This window comes from Galleria mellonella, unplaced genomic scaffold, assembly GCF_026898425.1.
Source record: "Galleria mellonella isolate WM207_F2 unplaced genomic scaffold, CSIRO_AGI_GalMel_v1 utg19, whole genome shotgun sequence".
Lineage (NCBI taxonomy): Eukaryota > Metazoa > Arthropoda > Insecta > Lepidoptera > Pyralidae > Galleria > Galleria mellonella.
In genome coordinates this window covers 3703961-3722150 of record NW_026442028.1, presented here as the reverse complement: position 1 = coordinate 3722150, position 18190 = coordinate 3703961, and the positions used below count along the sequence as shown (strand labels likewise).

At 33.2% G+C, this 18190-nt stretch overlaps 2 protein-coding genes across 3 annotated transcripts in view; one reads left to right on the top strand and one right to left on the bottom strand.

The window, feature by feature from the left end:
* LOC113513584 (pre-mRNA-splicing factor ATP-dependent RNA helicase PRP16) overlaps positions 1-18190 on the top strand; it is a 154302-nt gene that overhangs the window by 9564 nt on the left and 126548 nt on the right. The window contains exons 10-11 of the mRNA XM_052894106.1: positions 1002-1154; positions 1514-1707. Of these exons, the coding sequence (XP_052750066.1) occupies positions 1002-1154; positions 1514-1707 (347 nt within the window). The remainder of the gene's footprint in view (positions 1-1001; positions 1155-1513; positions 1708-18190) is intronic.
* LOC113519973 (uncharacterized) lies at positions 4262-11723 on the bottom strand. Of its 2 annotated transcripts, XR_008252739.1 has the most exons (5): positions 11176-11722; positions 10560-10735; positions 9594-9701; positions 8759-8857; positions 5145-5196 (listed from the first exon to the last, which is right to left on the bottom strand). XR_008252739.1 is itself a non-coding variant. In XM_052894109.1 (4 exons), exons 1-4 carry the CDS (start codon positions 11510-11512, stop codon positions 5101-5103), a joined length of 717 nt encoding a protein of 238 aa, XP_052750069.1. In that variant the 5' UTR covers positions 11513-11723; the 3' UTR covers positions 4262-5100. The 2 variants fall into 2 exon arrangements, 1 of the variants encoding a protein (XP_052750069.1); XM_052894109.1 differs by lacking the exon at positions 8759-8857 and having other exon boundaries at positions 4262-5196; positions 11176-11723.

The following is an 18190-nucleotide window of genomic DNA, read 5'->3' as shown; positions in this document are numbered from 1 at the left end:
CGGTCCACCTGATGGAAAGTGGTAACCGTCGCTTATAGACATGAGCAGTACCATGGACATAACAGAGTATACTGTTTCGCCCATGATACCCCCCATGTGTTGCCATTCCTGAGGACTCAGGTGTTATACCTATGTACCCTATAGATTCACTACCATATGCTCTTCAAACCAAAACACAGCCGTGCCAATTGCATCACGGTTGAAATACAAATGAGACAGAGGTATCCAAGCAAACGACTTTTGTAAAAAATCTCCCTCTGGTATAATTCTTGTAGAATTCGTCATGAGGGGTCACCTGTCCTGCTTTCATCCTCACCTATCATCCCTCATTGGTACCCCGCCAGTGTATACCATTAGCGCGGGTGAGGTTACCATTTTATTATCACCCATTAAAATATAAACAAGGTATATTACTAACAATAGCACTGTTGGTTTTTTTTAAATATGGGTGAAGATGAAATTGTAAAACCCCCGCGCTATGGGGTTATATATATATATATATATATATATATATATATATATATGCTGGTGGGGCACCAGAGAACGATGATAGGTAAAAGTAGTTCAGTTAACCCTTTGTGACGATTTCTTCGATAGTTAACCATGACTGGAAACCATCAGAGGACCTGCGTGGATGTCGACATATAAGGGTATATTGCTAGCAATATGGCTGTCTTTTTTTTAATGGGTGAAAATAAAATTGGTACCCCGCCTGCGCTATCGGTATACACTAGCAGGGCACCAGAGAGGGATGATTGATGAGAATGAAAAGGTAGGTCAGTTAGCCTATTGTGACGAATTCAACGCTAAATTAGTCACGATGGTTTCCAAGGGGAACCGCGTGGAGGTCCACCTGATAAGTTATATTGATAGCGATGGGGACTAACCTCCCCATTACTAACAATCCCTTCCTCCCGCAATAGGGCGTTTAAATCCCATTACTAGTAACTCCTTTCCCCCAAGCAATGCTGGTTACTAATCTTGTATCTGTAATGCGGCAGGTGAGACGGGCAGCGGTAAGACGACACAGCTGACGCAGTACCTGCACGAGGAAGGGTTCAGCCGGCTCGGCACCATCGGTTGCACGCAGCCGCGGAGAGTCGCCGCCATGTCCGTCGCCAAGCGAGTCTCCGACGAGATGGGCACCAAACTAGGTATGGTGGAATTGAAATGCTAACCATATCTAAATCGATACAATGGGGTCGATTCTATAGCGCCACATCTCTTAACCTATGTCTTAACCCAGTGTTTTTTAAACTTTCATGGTGCTTACTATATAAATACCCACTTAATATATAAAAATATTTTGTACGAATGAACGAGGTCGCAGGTAAAAGCTAGTAAGTTAATGACAAATATATTTAAGTCTCCCATGAGTCGTCTATTTTCTTCCTGGTTTCTCGTTGTTGTTTGCCATTCTGAGTAGCAAAAAAAACTGCTCCAACCATTTATCTATGAAAAAATTGCACCACAACCAGAGAGATTGATGCTAATATTGAAAAATCCATTTCAGGTGACGAAGTCGGCTACGCAATACGTTTCGAGGACTGCACATCACCGAACACTGTGATCAAGTACATGACCGACGGTATTCTACTACGCGAGGGGCTGCGAGAGCCCGACCTCGATCACTACTGCGCTATCATCATGGACGAAGCCCACGAGAGGTCGCTCTCCACTGATATGCTGTTCGGCTTGCTGCGGGAGGTAAGTGGAATTTTTTTTTAGCTAAAACAAAATAAAAACCTATATCTGTCATTGCCTCAACAGCGTCCGTAACGAATTATGGCAACATCGCGTATATTTGTCAATGTAAAAAAAAACAATATTTTTTAATGTTTCTGATATACATACATGTGTTTTTTTTTTATTTGATGTCTTAGATATTTTAAAGACTTATGTTGTTTTATAGAATAGAACAAACCTTTCCTCATGTTACGAAGAAAAAAACAAAAAAAAACTAGTTCATTAAACATAAACAAAGGTCTAAAATTAAAACTTTAACAACCCTAATAATATTTAATTATTATAATCGTCAATATATAGTCGAACATGTATAAAAAAATATATACACAATAATCAATTTAAAAATCTTAATTTATGAAATTAAAATAAATATAAAAATAATATAATTTTTAAGTAACAATCAGTCAAAACAATTTTCACGTTTCATACCCTACCCAAAAATCCCCATAACGCTTGTATCGTTTCCACATTGGATTGCCAGTTTAGATGTTTCTGATTATTTAGAAAATAATCTAATATTGAACTAAACATCAATTAACAGTATTTTTTATAATAATCTGTCATTGAAAATTTCGACTGTGATAGCGAAAATGTATTTTTTTTTTATGGATGATTATGGAATGGTAACCCCACCTGCGCTATCGGTATACACCGGCGGTGCACCAGTGAAAGATGATAGGTGAGGATGAAGTAGGTCAGTTAGCCCATCGTGACGAATTCAACAAGAATTGGTCACGATGGTTTTCAGGGGGAACCACGTGGAGGTCGACCTAATAAGGCATATTGCTAGCAATGGGACTGTCAAACTCCATTGCTAACAATCCCTTTCCCCCCAGCGAAAATGTATTTGAAAAATTCCAAAGCAAAATGTAAAGTAGGTGCAAAGTTTTTAATGGTAGAATTTAAATGTAAAGTAGTATATGATTAACGTTTTATTTCGCAATCAAAGTAACGTGATAGTAGTAACGTGATAAAGAATGTAATAAACGTTAAAAACATATAAATATTTCGCTGGTATTAATAATATATAAAGAAAACTACGGCAACAATTGCTAATTGTTAAACATAATGACATTACATAACACGAATGCTTCTTCCTTATAGCTAGAAGGATTAAAATTAAAAAGCACCTTTCTGTGACTAATAGCGCCATTTGCGATCAAGTGGTAAAAGACAGAACTAATTCGTAATAGTAATTTTAGTTCCTTAATTGGTCTGTAGAGGCAGCACCAACGTTCACTCCCTAATTGCTTTTAAATAACATAAAATATGTAGAAAATGAAGATAGAGAGCAATAATCGACCAGTTTTCTTTACATGAATCAATCACTAACATACCTCTTACCTCAAATGGTAATAATTCTTATTCTTATTTATTTTATTCTTTTTGGATTGATTATATATCTTTATTTAAAAAAAAAATGGAATACACCTATGGCACACAATTTTTTAACAAGTAAATAATAAGGTTTCTTAAAGGACAAAAACGCGTCCTTAACACTACTAGATGCGATTACAGGTGCCCACAGGCTACAGCAACCATTTAACATCATACATGCTAAGCTTGTTTGCCATCATAGTAATATAAAAAAAAAATACTTCTCTTTTTCATAGAGATCAAAGTAGGATCTGTTTATGATAACTAAACTAGGCATCCAAAGATTGCCTGGAAGAGATCGCTCTTAGCGATAAGGTCGCCCATTGTTTTCTCATTGTGATTATTTCTTGTAATTGTTTATATTTTTAACAAGTTTACTATTGTAATCTTTTGGAGGAAACAATAAAGAGTATCTATCTATCTAGTTTGAATATATCATATTCGTTATCGATGGTTACCAATTTCCATCAGATTGGCCGTCAGCTTAGTCTGTGGTTTTGCTTTATGGCATAATAATATTTTTTTCTTACTTACAATATTTGTACAATAATCGTAGTTTTTTTTAAATAACAGAGAAAATTAATTTATTATATTGTAAACAATGCTGAATAGGAGCTTGTTCGTGGGCCAGCGGTACGTCGCATTAGATCGTTATGCGGAACGGTTGTTGGTCCTGTTATTTTTGAATTCGTTTGACGCAGACTTTTAGTTTTCTTTAATTTTTACATTTATTAGAATATTATATCAACCATTATCTCTTCACTGCTGACTGGCCTTCCCCATAAGGAAAGTTTTTCAAATAGTTGCCACGCTTGGCAGGCGAGTTGGCAACCGCAATTAGGCTTTGATAATGTTTTATGAGGGATGCTGCTGCCCATTCCTTGACTTTTGAGAAAACAAATAAATTAAATTATTCGAATATTTTTTTTTATTTATTTATTTAAATATCTTTATTGATCCGAAGAAAATGTGGTACAAAAGGCAAATGTAATGCTTGTAGCATTCTCTACCAGTCAACCTTTAGGATGATCAGGTGATTTTTTTGTCTTTATTATCGTCTAATAAAGATGAGCTAATTTACTCAAAATGCCAAGCATTTATAAAAAATATGGAACAAGCATAAAATAAGAGTACAAAATATAATCAAGTAATCATTTATTTATAAAAAAAAAATGCATTATAAATAGAACATTTACATTACGAGTACAATACTCTCACAACAGTCAATAGATTGTCATAATATTACATTAGGTCGTAATTAGTGTACGTTTATAAATAAAAAAAAAAAAATACTTTGAACAACGTTTCAATACTCTGTATCAACGTTTATATCTCGACCACGAAAAAAAAAACTGTTTATTTATTTATGTTTTGTCATATTTTTCGTAGTCATATCATAATGAATTTTCACAGAAAATCAAAACAGTCTTTCAATTAAAAATCATAGCATAGTTAAAGAAATACTCATAAGACTAGGGTGTCACTCTCAGACCATAAAAATGATTTCCTCTTAATTATTATCGATTATTTTTAAGATAAAATATAGATAAACATTGTAATATCAATAGATTAGAGCATTACATAGAAGATTAAAGTACTAGCCGTGTGGCGTCTTTTTAATATATCGGGAATGTTTTATCTTTTGTCCATACGCGATGGCAAGCGAGCTTTAGATACTAATAAGAATTTAGCGACACGATAAGTGGAGCAAATCAAAGAGAGACAAAGGAAGTGAATACTGTCATATAAGAAAAAAAATGAGAATCAAAGATAGAAAAATAAATATGATATTCAAAAAAGGAACCTTTCGAACTTGTTACTGTTCGATTTGAATAAAAAAGTTTGACCCTAACGTTGTTCTAAGCGATAGGGTATTCAAAATTCAAAATTTTAAACATGATCGATGTTCCTGGGCCTTGCTGGCCAGAAGCAAGTGTAACAGTGGTGTCCAGCGGTAGAGCCGCTGGGCTGCGACACTCAGACCGACTTGGCCTTTTCCCTTGCGTGGTTTTGACTGACAAGCATCACGCCCATGTTCATGCCGATGTTGCCCCATTTGAGCGACTCACTTATCTGAAACAAGAGACATTTTTAAATTAGCTAATTGTTTACCTTGTTATTAATTAATAATCTGTGAAATAAGAAAGAAAATGTAATTATTATACAATCGATTATAATAACAATTTTTGTAGAGGCCAGCCCTTAACAGAGTCTTGTTTTTTTTTTTTTTTTACAACACAGGGGCAAACGAGCATGCGGCTCACCTGATGGTAAGTTCGTATTTTAAGTAAAAAAAAAATGTCCAGCAATAATTTGGCACCCATGACGCCATGGAATATTGTCTTCACACTAAAGACAAATCGATTTCAACAAAATGCCATTTTTTAAATTTCCTGGACTACTATTAAACAATTTTAAAATACAAAACGTACAATATAAGATGTAATATTTATAATGTGTTTTTACTTATTTGGCATATTCTCCATGGAAATTAGTCGTTTTAAATTAAGACAAACAAAAAATAATCATATTTTTTTTTAATGCCAAGTAAGTAAAAACTAAGAACCTATATTTTCTTCTAGTGTTAAAAACCAATAACCAACATATAGTTATCATAATTATATAAATATATATGTATGTATATATAATATATATACAGCTTCAAGAGCTAAGATACACAATTATTAGGGAATGGTTCGGATCACTTTTATTACACGAATAAAGTAAAAATTACTTGTGCAGTAAAAAGAAAAGTCACAACTTATGTTGTCACGTCGACGTTAGAAGTTTTTTTACATTTCATTTACATATATAATTTATAAGATTTTTGTTTTACATTAACTATTGTTTGAAGATTTTATTTTAAGTTTCAACGGAATAAAAGTAATTGACCTTTTTATAAATGTCGTTAAGCTTGATTTAGAAATTTATTATTATTTTTTTATTTGAAAAAATATACTTAGATTTTTTTTCATAATTAGTCCAGTGGTTTAGTTTTAAATCCTAATATATATATATATATATATATATATATATATATATATATATATATATATATATAGTAACCAATCTTAATATTAATATAAAACAACCAAAAAAAAATTACGCCTAATATACGCCAATTAATATAAAAAACAAAAATTTGTTATTGTAGCTATTTGTTCACTATTATTCCGATAAAAATACACGCCAAGAATGTTTACAAAATATGCCAAGTATAAAAACACACAGCAAACTACGCACCGTACGCTAACGCGGAATGTTAATGGTATTTAAAAACCAAATAGTGCTACAGTCGTAGTGTCCACTCAAGGACCATCTCTAACTTATCGATTTATACTTTTTATTTTTTTATTTTTTGAAGCTGGCTGCTTTTTGCACATACCGGTTCGCCTTTTACATAATTTATTTCCAGAACACAATGCGCGATCATTTGAATAAAGAATGTATCAAAATTTCAATTAAAGTAATAAAAATATAGGCCGTGTGCTCCCGGCATAAAATAGGCCACCCCTTCCTTTCCCGTACGTATCGTATGGTGGAGGGATTGGCAGCAGCGTTCCTCTGAAAACATCTAAAGAGAGTAAAAGGAGAGAGAAAAAGAGTGGTAATTACTAGTAAAAGCCATCAAGGGGGAGGCCTATGGTCTTTTTCGTTTGTACAACTTAGAATGGCAAACAAGCTGACGGCCCACCTGATGGAAAGTGGTAACCGTCGGCTATAGACATGTGCAGTACCACGGACATAACAGAGTATACTGTTTCGCCCATGAAACCCCTCATGCGTTGCCATTCCTGAGGACTCAGGTGTTATTCCTCCGCACCCTGTAAATTCACGCCATATCCCACCCTTCAAACCGAAACACAGCCATGCAAACATAACTGCTTCACGGTTGAAACACGAATAGGACAGAGGTACCCAAGCAATCGACTTTTGTACAAAATGTCCCTCTTATGTCATGATTTATATATTATGTAGATTTTTTTTTATTAATAAGTAAAAAACGTGAAAGTTTTTATCAACAATCGAGAGATTACCAACACCCTAAATTTTAATTCCTTACCTTTATAATATAATAAATTTATGATAATTTATTCAAATAATTACGTGACTTAAAAGGAAAACTAATGTCAGCGTATGACGTGCCTTCTGCACGTAAGCGTAGATCGTATGACTCAACAATATAATGGGAAAATGGCACGTTAATTTAAACATAAGCGCACGTTATCTCTCACCATTTTAAAACAATAAAAAGTAAGAAATTAAAGTGTTATAAGAAAATATTAAATTATCAATTTTATATATAAATAATTAAATTAACTGTAATAAAGCTTACATCCCCGACCACTAAATCTTTTTTTCTTATATAGGTAGCATCTATTTCTTTTTTTTTTTTTACTAATAATAAAGTTTTGTTTTTTTTTTACGGGAAAGGACGGTAATAAGTTTCCTGTAAAATAATTATTAAAAAAAAGTTATATTAACTGGTAACATTCTAGCTATTTTTTTTTTGTTCTTTCTCATAGCAAGTTTCTTATTTGCATTTCGAACTCATCCCCACGGTTGTAGCTGAAAACCAGTGTTTGGCTCCTTTGAGTCAAATTCCACATTGAGCTTTGAGCCTTTTTGCATTACTGAGGCTCACTCGTGCAGCTGTATGTACAAACTATATTTTATGTTCCAAAATTTGTACTGTTTATTGTTGACTATCTTCAAACTGTAATTTGATGTGTGTGCTTTAGCTACAATGACATCTTTTATCTATTTACGACTATTATATATTGTAAATGTATTTATAAGTACTTAAGTATCTTTCACCAAACCATATTTGTGCAAAGGTAAATGCACTGTTATGCATTAGGTCATGCAATGTTAAGTTTTATCATATATTTCAAGAATGCTTCGCTAAATATCATTGTAACCTTAATTTTGTTTATGTTCGTAGACTTATTTGCATTGCGTGACGTCATACTAAATACAACTGAACAAACGATTTTGAATGTTACTATTAAGTTAATATCTGAGCATTTGTTGTATTTTATTATTAAAATAGTATTCTCTACTAGTATCCATGTAACATTTAGCGTTTAAAATTTTTGACTTGTATCACTTAATGATTTATTGGCAATGATTTACATTTATTTTACAACTTAATTTTTTTTTTTGTTTTTCAATCCTAATTATTTAATTCTTTTTTGTGTAAGGATTCAAGATGCTGTTTTCTGGGGAGCAAAATATTTTCTTTGTTTTTTTTTTTCACATATTACTTCAACTTCGTCTATTACTTGAGTTTGACAATGAGTTTAATGATTATTAGAAGGGAAAGGATTATTCACAGCAATTTTGTCAATATTTTTAAACGTAATCTTAATAGTTTTTTTTTATCTGTCTCTGTAGATATAGACACATAATTTGTTTAACTGATAGTATAATTACCACCATTACGACATTCCAAACTCGATTATGTATTTATGTTACATTAACTAAATTTGTGTAGAATGTTAAATACAAGTAGGTATATATTAGTGCAACTATCCTATACATATATAGTAATATCATTAACATAGTGAACACAATTGGGGCACATGGAAGTCATTTACAATTTATATACCAATGGGTATTAAAATAGCCTCACCGGTATTGTAAATGTTGGCAGCTGAAAGTGTCCAAAGCTCCTCAACAATTACCATCAAAAGATGATAATCATAGGTGTTTTCGATGTCGTTAAGCTGATCTGTAACAAAATTGCTACTTTGTGCGATCTTTTTTTTTTTATTCGTCGATCCCATTCGTCTCGATGCCCCATGCATTAGCTGATGAATGATCTTCTCCTCCGATGCACCCAGTTCAATGTATCCGCTATATTACTTCCGCTATACTAAGTTGTATACATTTCACGATGTGGTAAACTTATTGCGTAGACATTCACACAAGCAGTAATGAACCTTAATGTTGTAATCTATATGACTGATTGTTGTAAAGAATCAGTCCGATGATACGGAGCTGTCCTTAGTTTTATGTAAACAGAAATGAAGTCCAGTTGATAAACCATGCAGGAATATGATAAGGACAGCTTTTGTTCACTGACACATGCATGCAATTCAAATCTAGAACCGACAACTAAATAATGATTGATCTCACATAAAAGCTTTTTCGACATATTTAAATTTTTTCGACCAATGTTAAACTTGTGGGTCTTATTATGATTTTTCTAATATTTCATTGTCTGCACGTTTAAAATTGCTCGAATGAAGGCTAAAAATGTCAAGCAAGTTTGCAAGTAGAAACCTATTTTAAGAATAGTAACAGAAAAGATAATTTACTTAAACACGTTACTCGATACGACTCGCAGGTGGAAAAACTGGTTTTGTATATTAAGAATTGAAGGTTCTAGAATGTTTGGACTTTTCTCTCTTTTTTTTTAATATTCTATTATGAAAGATTATAATAATATGCGTGGATTAATTTACCTGTCTCATACGAGCCTCTTGCGGAGTTTCTCCGTAACGACACCAATGGACGAAATGTAGTGTATTATGCCAGTTCCTCTCGAACCTTGATTTTGTTGCCATATCCAGCTGCAATCAGTAGAAGCTCCTTAGTAGCGGTTTCCACTGTTCACTGTGTCACGTGTCCACAGTGCCGAGAGAACGAAAGCCCCACGAGGCTTTCGCTATCTGAAATGAGAGGTTTCCAATTCTGACGCAAACCTAGCGAATGAAGGAAGAACTTCGAAGTTCGATAGTGATAACAGATATACCATTGAAGGTGTGAATTCATGCATTAAACACTCAAAAATCTCTAAGGCACGCAGCGACCAATAATGTTAATGACATCGTACAATAAACAGAAGATGTCCTATTGCAAATTAGATATATGTTAAAATTAAATCGGAAAGATATTGGTCTATATCTGCAGAGGGGCATTGCGTAGTTGCATATAAATGGAGGTTATCTAATTATTTTAAATATTTTTTTGCGCGACTCTTTCTAACATATGGCTAAAAATGGTGACCAATGTTTGTTTACAAACTAATTGGGGTTAAGGCGTCTGCTCACTAGTCTAATGTTGTAATTACGAATTTCTGTTTGCTGACAACAAAATTACATTGCAAAAGTATAACCTCGTGACTGAATCATCATTGTGTGCCGTCACCGAAGGCCGTCTTATGTATTCTATTGAGGCAGGCACAGAAACGTGTTTGGCTATTGATAAATGGTCCGCTGATAAAATATTCAAATCATTAATCGTGATGACTAAATCGATAACTGTTCAGATAATCGTGTGGGAAGGTTTTTCTACATCACAAACTTAAATATTGGATGACGTTGACGACATACGATAACAATTCGAAAGTGTATATTTCAAGTGCCCTACAGATACAACGGAATTGGAAACGTTTCGACTCGACTCGACATCTCTTTTTTAATATTTACCTTGGCTCTTATGTCTTTTTCACTGTTTGGTGTCTCCTGTTTGTCATCAACGTTATTTATACGGATCACAGAATCTTTCTTCCAGAAGGCACTCAGTGTAGTCTTCACGACTCGTTTACGTACACCCTTTTGTTGTACAGTATACACCTCTATCTGTTCCGCATTCTTTGTTTTTTCTGTCAACAACATAAAACAAATACGATAAATCAAATCCGTCTCTCTTAAATAATTCCTAGTTTTATTATCTAATTGCAACTGATAAATCGTTCAAATAAGTTTTGATCAAAACAAAATTTATTCCAGAAAGTTCCAAAATAACTAAGTACATATAGAAAACAATGTTCTGTTTTAAATTAAAGTACACGTTTATTATGTCCGGCGTTTAATTTATTAGCATTTAGTGCAATCGTAACGAGGTAGCGGGACGCATTGCATGAATTATTTACAAGAGCTATTATGCGGCCGACCGTACACGAGCGAGGCCGAACGATGCCAACTTCAGTATTGCTTTGGACCTTTTGTGTTACGCACGTTATCTGTGTCCCAATTCATTACGATAACTTCGCAAGGCTATTTGACTAAATTACTGTTGCAATATTTTATGATATCTACGTACCTTTACCCTTTTTCCACATGGCAATGGCGTACATATGGTAGTCTGGTGACAAGCTTGAGTCTGGCGGCAGAGGGTCCTCTGCTCGCACTTCCAATACGAATCCAGACTCGAGGACAGCACACAATATGTTCTGTTCATCGTGCTTAAACCACTTGGTCTCGCGGAGCTTGTGTATCGCTACTGAAGACCCGAAACGGGGTTTTTTTGGAGCAAACAAAGCCTGTGCTTGACTTCCGAAACGAGATAAGAGCCCCTTCACCGTGGGTGGCTGCGCGAGGCTCTTCTCGGGCGGCTTGATCTGCTGGAAACTCCGGCAGGTCACGAACCTCGCTTCCATTGAACCCTCTCCTCTCTAGAATTTACGAAACAATTTTTCCCCCACTTAACTATTACGAAGCTGGTATTTGGTGGGCGTTGGCGGTAAAGTACTCTCACTCGTGAAATCGCGTTTTGTATTCAACACTTTCACAATTATGTGCGCGTGGTTTTTGTATCGCGGGAGCGTAGAACTACACGGTGGCGTTGTAACGTTAGACGCGGCGCGCGCGTGGGGGCACGGTTTTATATGGCTGGAGGAGGGTGGAGCGGCGAGAGGGGGGGAACGACGCTCTTCGTTGACCTCTCTAGTGATGTCGATTGCAAATAACTTTTTATGTATAATAGGTTTTTTAACAGATATTTTATTAAAATTACATTACCTACCTAAGTTAATACTTAACATTCAAAATAGATAATGTAACCGTTTTAATGGAAACCCCTAATTTAGTCTATACATATAGTTAATTAAATTTTTTATGTATTATACATCGAATTCAAATAATTATGGGAAAATATGTAAAGTGCGTTGTGCAAATTTTTTATTGATTGATTCTTTATTAGATACTTATGTCAGAATGGAAAAGTGTAGCTTAGTCACATAGAATACTTTTATACCTAGTTTAAAAAAATACATAATAAATTAATATAACAGATGTTATAAAAGTATTAAAAAATGTAATCAGACTATTCTTCCACGCAATTTAGAATACTATTTTTACATTTTAATAATTTTTCTATAGCTATTATTCGTAATTCACAGTAGCACATAGCTAGTTATAAATAAAGTTAATAGTCGTTATTTATAACAGTTATTGGCAGTTGTCTCATCACTTGAACTCCGTTGCAACAAGCTCGACGTCACTGTCACACCTCCCTCCCTGATCTCCCTCCTACTTCTCCCCCCTCGCACCATTCCCGCGACTTGCCGGCGCCAACCGGCAGGTATTTTTTTTCTCTTTTTTTTACATTCAAGTCCGCAAATAGTAATTAAATAAGTTGTTATTATTTATTCGTCACGATACAGCTACGTTTTAGTGATAATTAGAACAAGTCATTACCATGATTGTATCACAGTCGACAACTCCTTTTATTCTGTAATCTAAGAACGTTAGTCAATTATTGTTCTAGAATATTCCGAAAAAAAAAAAAACTAACTCAATGGGTGTAAATATTAGAATTTATTGTAACGGATATGAATACGGATGGTCGAGGTCGTCCGTCCTATATCACTCTCACATCACACATCGGCATTCATCTTTTATTTTAAAATAGCGTCCTTGTAATCGCGCTGCGTTATTGTAACGGCTTTTTAATAGCTTGTGACAGATTTTATTTATACCTTTAACAGCTATAACGCATTGTACTCATAGAAAAACTGTTTCGTTTATTGAATATTTATCGTAAACACAATAAAAATTGTTTACATTGTGATTACATAAAATTCGGTAAACATTTAAATGTTCAAAATTAGAATGCAAAGAATTTTATCTTTGTCTTTAATATTGACGTTTTAATTTATAATATATGTAACTGGTGGAAAATTTATTCTTGATTGTGGAATTTAATTATCGAATTATTCAATATTATTATGTATTTTAAAATTAAACTACGAACCTTTTTTATTGGAAAACTGTTATTACTCCGTTAATGACTTTTATTCGAATGATTAATGTGTAAATACTAGAATGAACTTTGTCTTTGTCTTTGTACAAAAGTAGTTTGGGTGCTTCTAACCCTTTCGTGTTTTTGTTTCAGTTGTGTTTACATGGCTGTGTTTAGTTAGAAGGGTGGAATATGACAGTAAATTTACAGGGTACAGAGGAATAACACCTTAGTTCTCAGGAATGGCAACGCATGGGTGGTATCATGGGCGAAACAGTATACTCTGCTATGTCCATGATACTGCTATGTCTATAAGCGACGGTTACCACTTTCCATCAGGTGGGCCGTTAGCTTGTTTGCCATATTTATTATTATAAGTACAATATGTAAGTTCTAATAGTCGATTTAAATTAATGCTTTTTTTTTGTAAAATCATACCTAATTTGAAACACAATGTACTTTGTTGTATGAATAATGACATTATGAAAGACTATTATTGAATGTAAGAATTGAATAATCATACAATAAATTATAATCCGAGCCGAGGTTTTTCCAAGAGACTACAGCATGGGGTTCTTCAAAAGGGGGGTAAAGAGGTTTCTTCAGGGTCGGCAACGCACGCGTAATACCTCTGGTATTGCAGGTGTTCATAGGCTACGGTAACCACTTACCATCAGGTGGGCCGTATGCTTGTTTGCCACCTCAGTGCTATAAAAAAAAATCTAAATTACCAACAAATTACTAGTAAAAGTATTATTTTTAGATAGTTTACATTACTTTTTATAATGTAACGCGATTTATTTTAATTGTTCACATTTATTGTGATTTCTCTCGAACACGTCGGAAGTAGAGTCGCCGGCCTCGTTGGTTGTTACTGCACTTCTGTACCGCTATTGACCTTGCATAGTTTTGTCGTAAACGCCGTCTATGAAGATACGTCAATAAAATCACAACGAAAAAGCTTGTATTTTCATCGTAAAGTTGAATGGAATTGTTTTTTGGCAAATACATGTTCAAAATGTATTTCGTCACTTTGAACTATAATCTTAAATGCTGCTTTTAAGGTTTTACATTTTTTTTATTAGAATCACCTAATACCAAAGAAAAAAGAGTTGATATGACCAGAGCGACTTTGTACAAAAGTCGATTACTTGGGTACCTCTGTCCCATTAGTATTTCAACCGTGAAGCAGTTGTGTTTGCATGGCTGTGTTTCGGTTTGAAGGGTGGGATATGGCGTGAATTTACTGTGTACAGAGGAATAACACCTGAGTCCTCAGGAATGGCAACGCATGGGAGGTATCATGGGCGAAACAGTATACTCTGTTATGTCCATGGTACTGCTCATGTCTGTAAGCGACGGTTACCACTTTCCATCAGGTGGGCCGTCAGCTTGTTTGCCATTCTAAGTAGTATAAAAAAAAAAGAATAGAGATGAATGAATGAGTAAAATATGCTGTAGTAAATAATTGAAATAAGGGCATAAAAATTATGATCTGGTTTTTATTAAGTGACTCTGAAAATAATATTTTACATGATATTTTCGCTAGTTTTAAATAACCTAAAAACTGTTTTTAAGACTACAGTGTTTATTAGAAATAGCCGAATACCAAAAAAAAAAACTTAATACACGGTTATTTTTTTAATTTTTAACCTAATATATTGTCTCTATAAATTATCTATTTACTTATTTCTAACTCGATCTATGCTATTATATTCTGCCTTATCTTAAATTTAATCTTAGTGGATGCTCGTTGATGATCAACCTCGACAATGTTCGCCTTCACCTAGACCTTGGCTACTTGATGTCTAAGACGTTGTACGTTGCATCCTTGACACAATTTAACTTAGATAAGTGTAAAAACAAATTTGTTCCTTATATCTCATAACTTTGATTTAAATAAATCTTTTTAGTGTAAACACCATAAATGTCCACGCGCTGGACCACTGGACCGGTATTAATAAATCAGTAATTTCTAAATTTATGTTAACCAAAGTGAAAATTCCAGTGAAATTGTTTAATTTTAAAAATATTTCACTTTATTGTTTATAACTGTGAATTACGTCACTCTCATACCAGTTATAACTGGTTCTAACCAGTTCAATCTTGTTTTTTATTCAGTACTATTATAATAGTTGATCTCCTTGGTTTATTATATACATTATGCATTTACAAGTCGATAATGAATCTGCTGCTGATTGTTTCATTTAGATAACGACGGTATTAATGTAATAAGAAGTGCTTATCTATTAAAACGTTTATTATCATTATTATAACAATCCATTTAAAATCCACTGTTGGATATGGATCTTCATCGTCAATCATCAAACCGTCTTTATTCCAATAGACTTGTTTACATTTTTAAATCGTCATTTTTTTAAGTCTACCGCTGGGTCTGTTGAGAAGAACTTGTTAGAAACTCAAGTTACTCTTTTTAAATCTCTGTCAACTTATGTATATACTATAAGTACACATAAATTTATTTAAATGATGACTATGTTTAAAATTACATGGTCATTAAAAAGCCCGTGTATGAATAACTAACACCATGCACGCTTGTCATGTCAAACTTGTCAATACGTATTATAAAAACATTGGAATAACATGTCAAAATTTTAAATTTATATTCGTGATATATGACGTTGCATTTTAATTTGCATACATTGTCAAATTGTTATAACAAATTTGTGTTATTTCTATGTCTCTAATCAATTTACATATTGAATAGTAGGTATTGTAAGATCCAAAACTCTGCTTACATATTGTTTTGTCACGTTTTCAATAGTTCGAACGTGCTTAACGTGTCATTGTACTTAGATCTATTGTCTAATTTTTAAACACACTGTTTAAATATATATATATATATATATATATATATATATATATATATATTCCGAACATGTATTTTAGGTTATATCTAGTGTTAATTTATGTGTGGATAATTATAAGAGTAGAGAAAGAAGTAAAAAGACGTGAATGGACCGTTTGAAAGATATATGGCCAGAATGAGAGCGAATGCTAGAGAGAGAGTGAAACTTTTTTTACTTTATCCGAGCAGTAAGTACTTTATATTATTCCCAATTTCGTGTATAATATAGTATATTTCATATATGTGTAAGTATATTTGTTAATATATATATATATATATATATATATATATATATATATATATATATATTCGTTTATATATGTAATTTTAGTATGTATGTATATCAATAATTAGTAGTACCGCATTCGAGTATTCTGACACTTCCCTATGGTTGACTGGGAGAGAATGCTTTTAGCATTATGTCCTCCATGTACACATATTTGTACTAATGAATAAATAAATAAATAAAAAATGTGGAAATGACTGTGAGTAGAGATGAATGGATGAGGAAAATATGATGCATTAATAAATAATTGAGATAAGAGCAGAAATTTGATGATCTAGTTTTTATTAAGTGACTTTTAAATTGACATTTTACACGATATCTTTGCTAGTTTTAAACCTATTTTGATAATTGTCTACATTTTCAATGGACTTCAAAAAGAAGGAGGTACTAAATTCGGTTAATTTTTTTATGTTTGTTACCACATAACTCTGTCAGTTATAAAACGATTTGGAAAATTCATTTTTTTATCTAAAAGTGTGTACTTACAAAGACTTCATGACAATTGTTACGACTTCATCCGAAAATTTTCTTTAGAATGAATACGATGCTTTGCGTAAGTTAAAAATACACATAAGTAATAAAAAAACTATAAAACAATAATCAATAATTATAAAGAATAACATACTAATGCGTTTGCGATCAAATTGCTTGGTTTAGTATTTACGTCTAAATTTTCTTTTTATATTTTCATCTATATAAAATAAACCTCGATTTTAATTATTGTTAAAAACTTCATTTATATAAAACGAAGTCGCTGTCCATATCTGTCTATCTCTCCATTTACTTCTTCTAAATCTGTTTCTCTGTTATTTAAACACGTTTTTATATTATGCACGTATGCACAATTTGTACCAGCGTCTAGCTGGTGTGGGTCACTTGTTTTGTTGTAATTTATTTTATTTTATTCTTTATTGCACAATAAAACTTTGTACAAGTGGCGAGCTTAATGTCATACGACATTCTCTACCAGCTAACCATTAGTTCTATAGTTTTTCTTTTTTTTTATCACTACTTCATATTATCGTAACAGAATATTTAATCAGGAATTCGTCAACCAGGGTGTCTACCACGAAATTCAATTCCTAATTTTCGTACTCAATTTCGTATTTTCGTTCATACTGAAATCGGTCCAGTAAATCAGACTTAATATTTTGATAGTCCTACCATAAATGTCTAAAGGAAAAATATTTTTTTTTTTTTTTATATTTTTATAATACTAATAACTATATGTACAGTGGTACCTCGACATGCGAGTTTAATTCGTTCCGTAACCTTGCTCGTATGTCAAATTGCTCGTATCTCAAAGCAATTTTCGCCATTGAAATTCATTGAAATGCCATTAATCCGTACTTCCAAAAAACACCTCAGTTGTTTTTGTTAAGTTTTAATCTGAGGTGGGAGAAACTGTTAGACATGAACATCCACCCCACATGTTGGGGTTGTGTGCAGCGGTATAGTGTACGAATCCTCGTATTTCAAATCTTGCTCTCATCTCAAAGCAAAATATCTCTCGCTCGGTAGCTCGTATCTCAAAATACTCGTATAATCGAGGTACCATTGTATTATGTAATTTCAACATCAATTTACGTTCGTTCGGCCCCGTAATTTCGAAGAACATTTCATGGTAGGCCCTCAATTTTGATACACAAATTCGATAAACAATATCTATTCGTATTAATTATGTGGTTCGCCTTGAAAGCAACATATCTGCATCCGAATGGCACAATTAAGAGATTCTTTTGCGTACACCAAACGGGTCTTGTGAATAAAAGTTGTTTACATCGCAATATGTACTCAATTATGGTCGATATTTTTTATAATTACAATATATTTTTATCTTACTAATTGCTTGGGAATCCAATTACTTGTATACTATGACTGTGTGGTCCCGGCATAGAATAGGCCGAGGATAAGGGAGGGCGAGGGATGGACAGCAGCGT

What these genes read in the sequence shown, in the direction of transcription:
- LOC113519973 (XM_052894109.1), bottom strand. Translation starts at nt 11,512, where the DNA reads ATGGAAGCGAGGTTCGTGACCTGCCGGAGTTTCCAGCAGATCAAGCCG. An exon ending in CATGTGGAAAAAGGGTAAAG is followed by an intron (nt 10,736 to 11,175) that starts GTACGTAGATAT and finishes TGTTGTTGACAG; the next exon opens with AAAAAACAAAGAATGCGGAA. An exon ending in AAAAAGACATAAGAGCCAAG is followed by an intron (nt 9,702 to 10,559) that starts GTAAATATTAAA and finishes TACTGATTGCAG; the next exon opens with CTGGATATGGCAACAAAATC.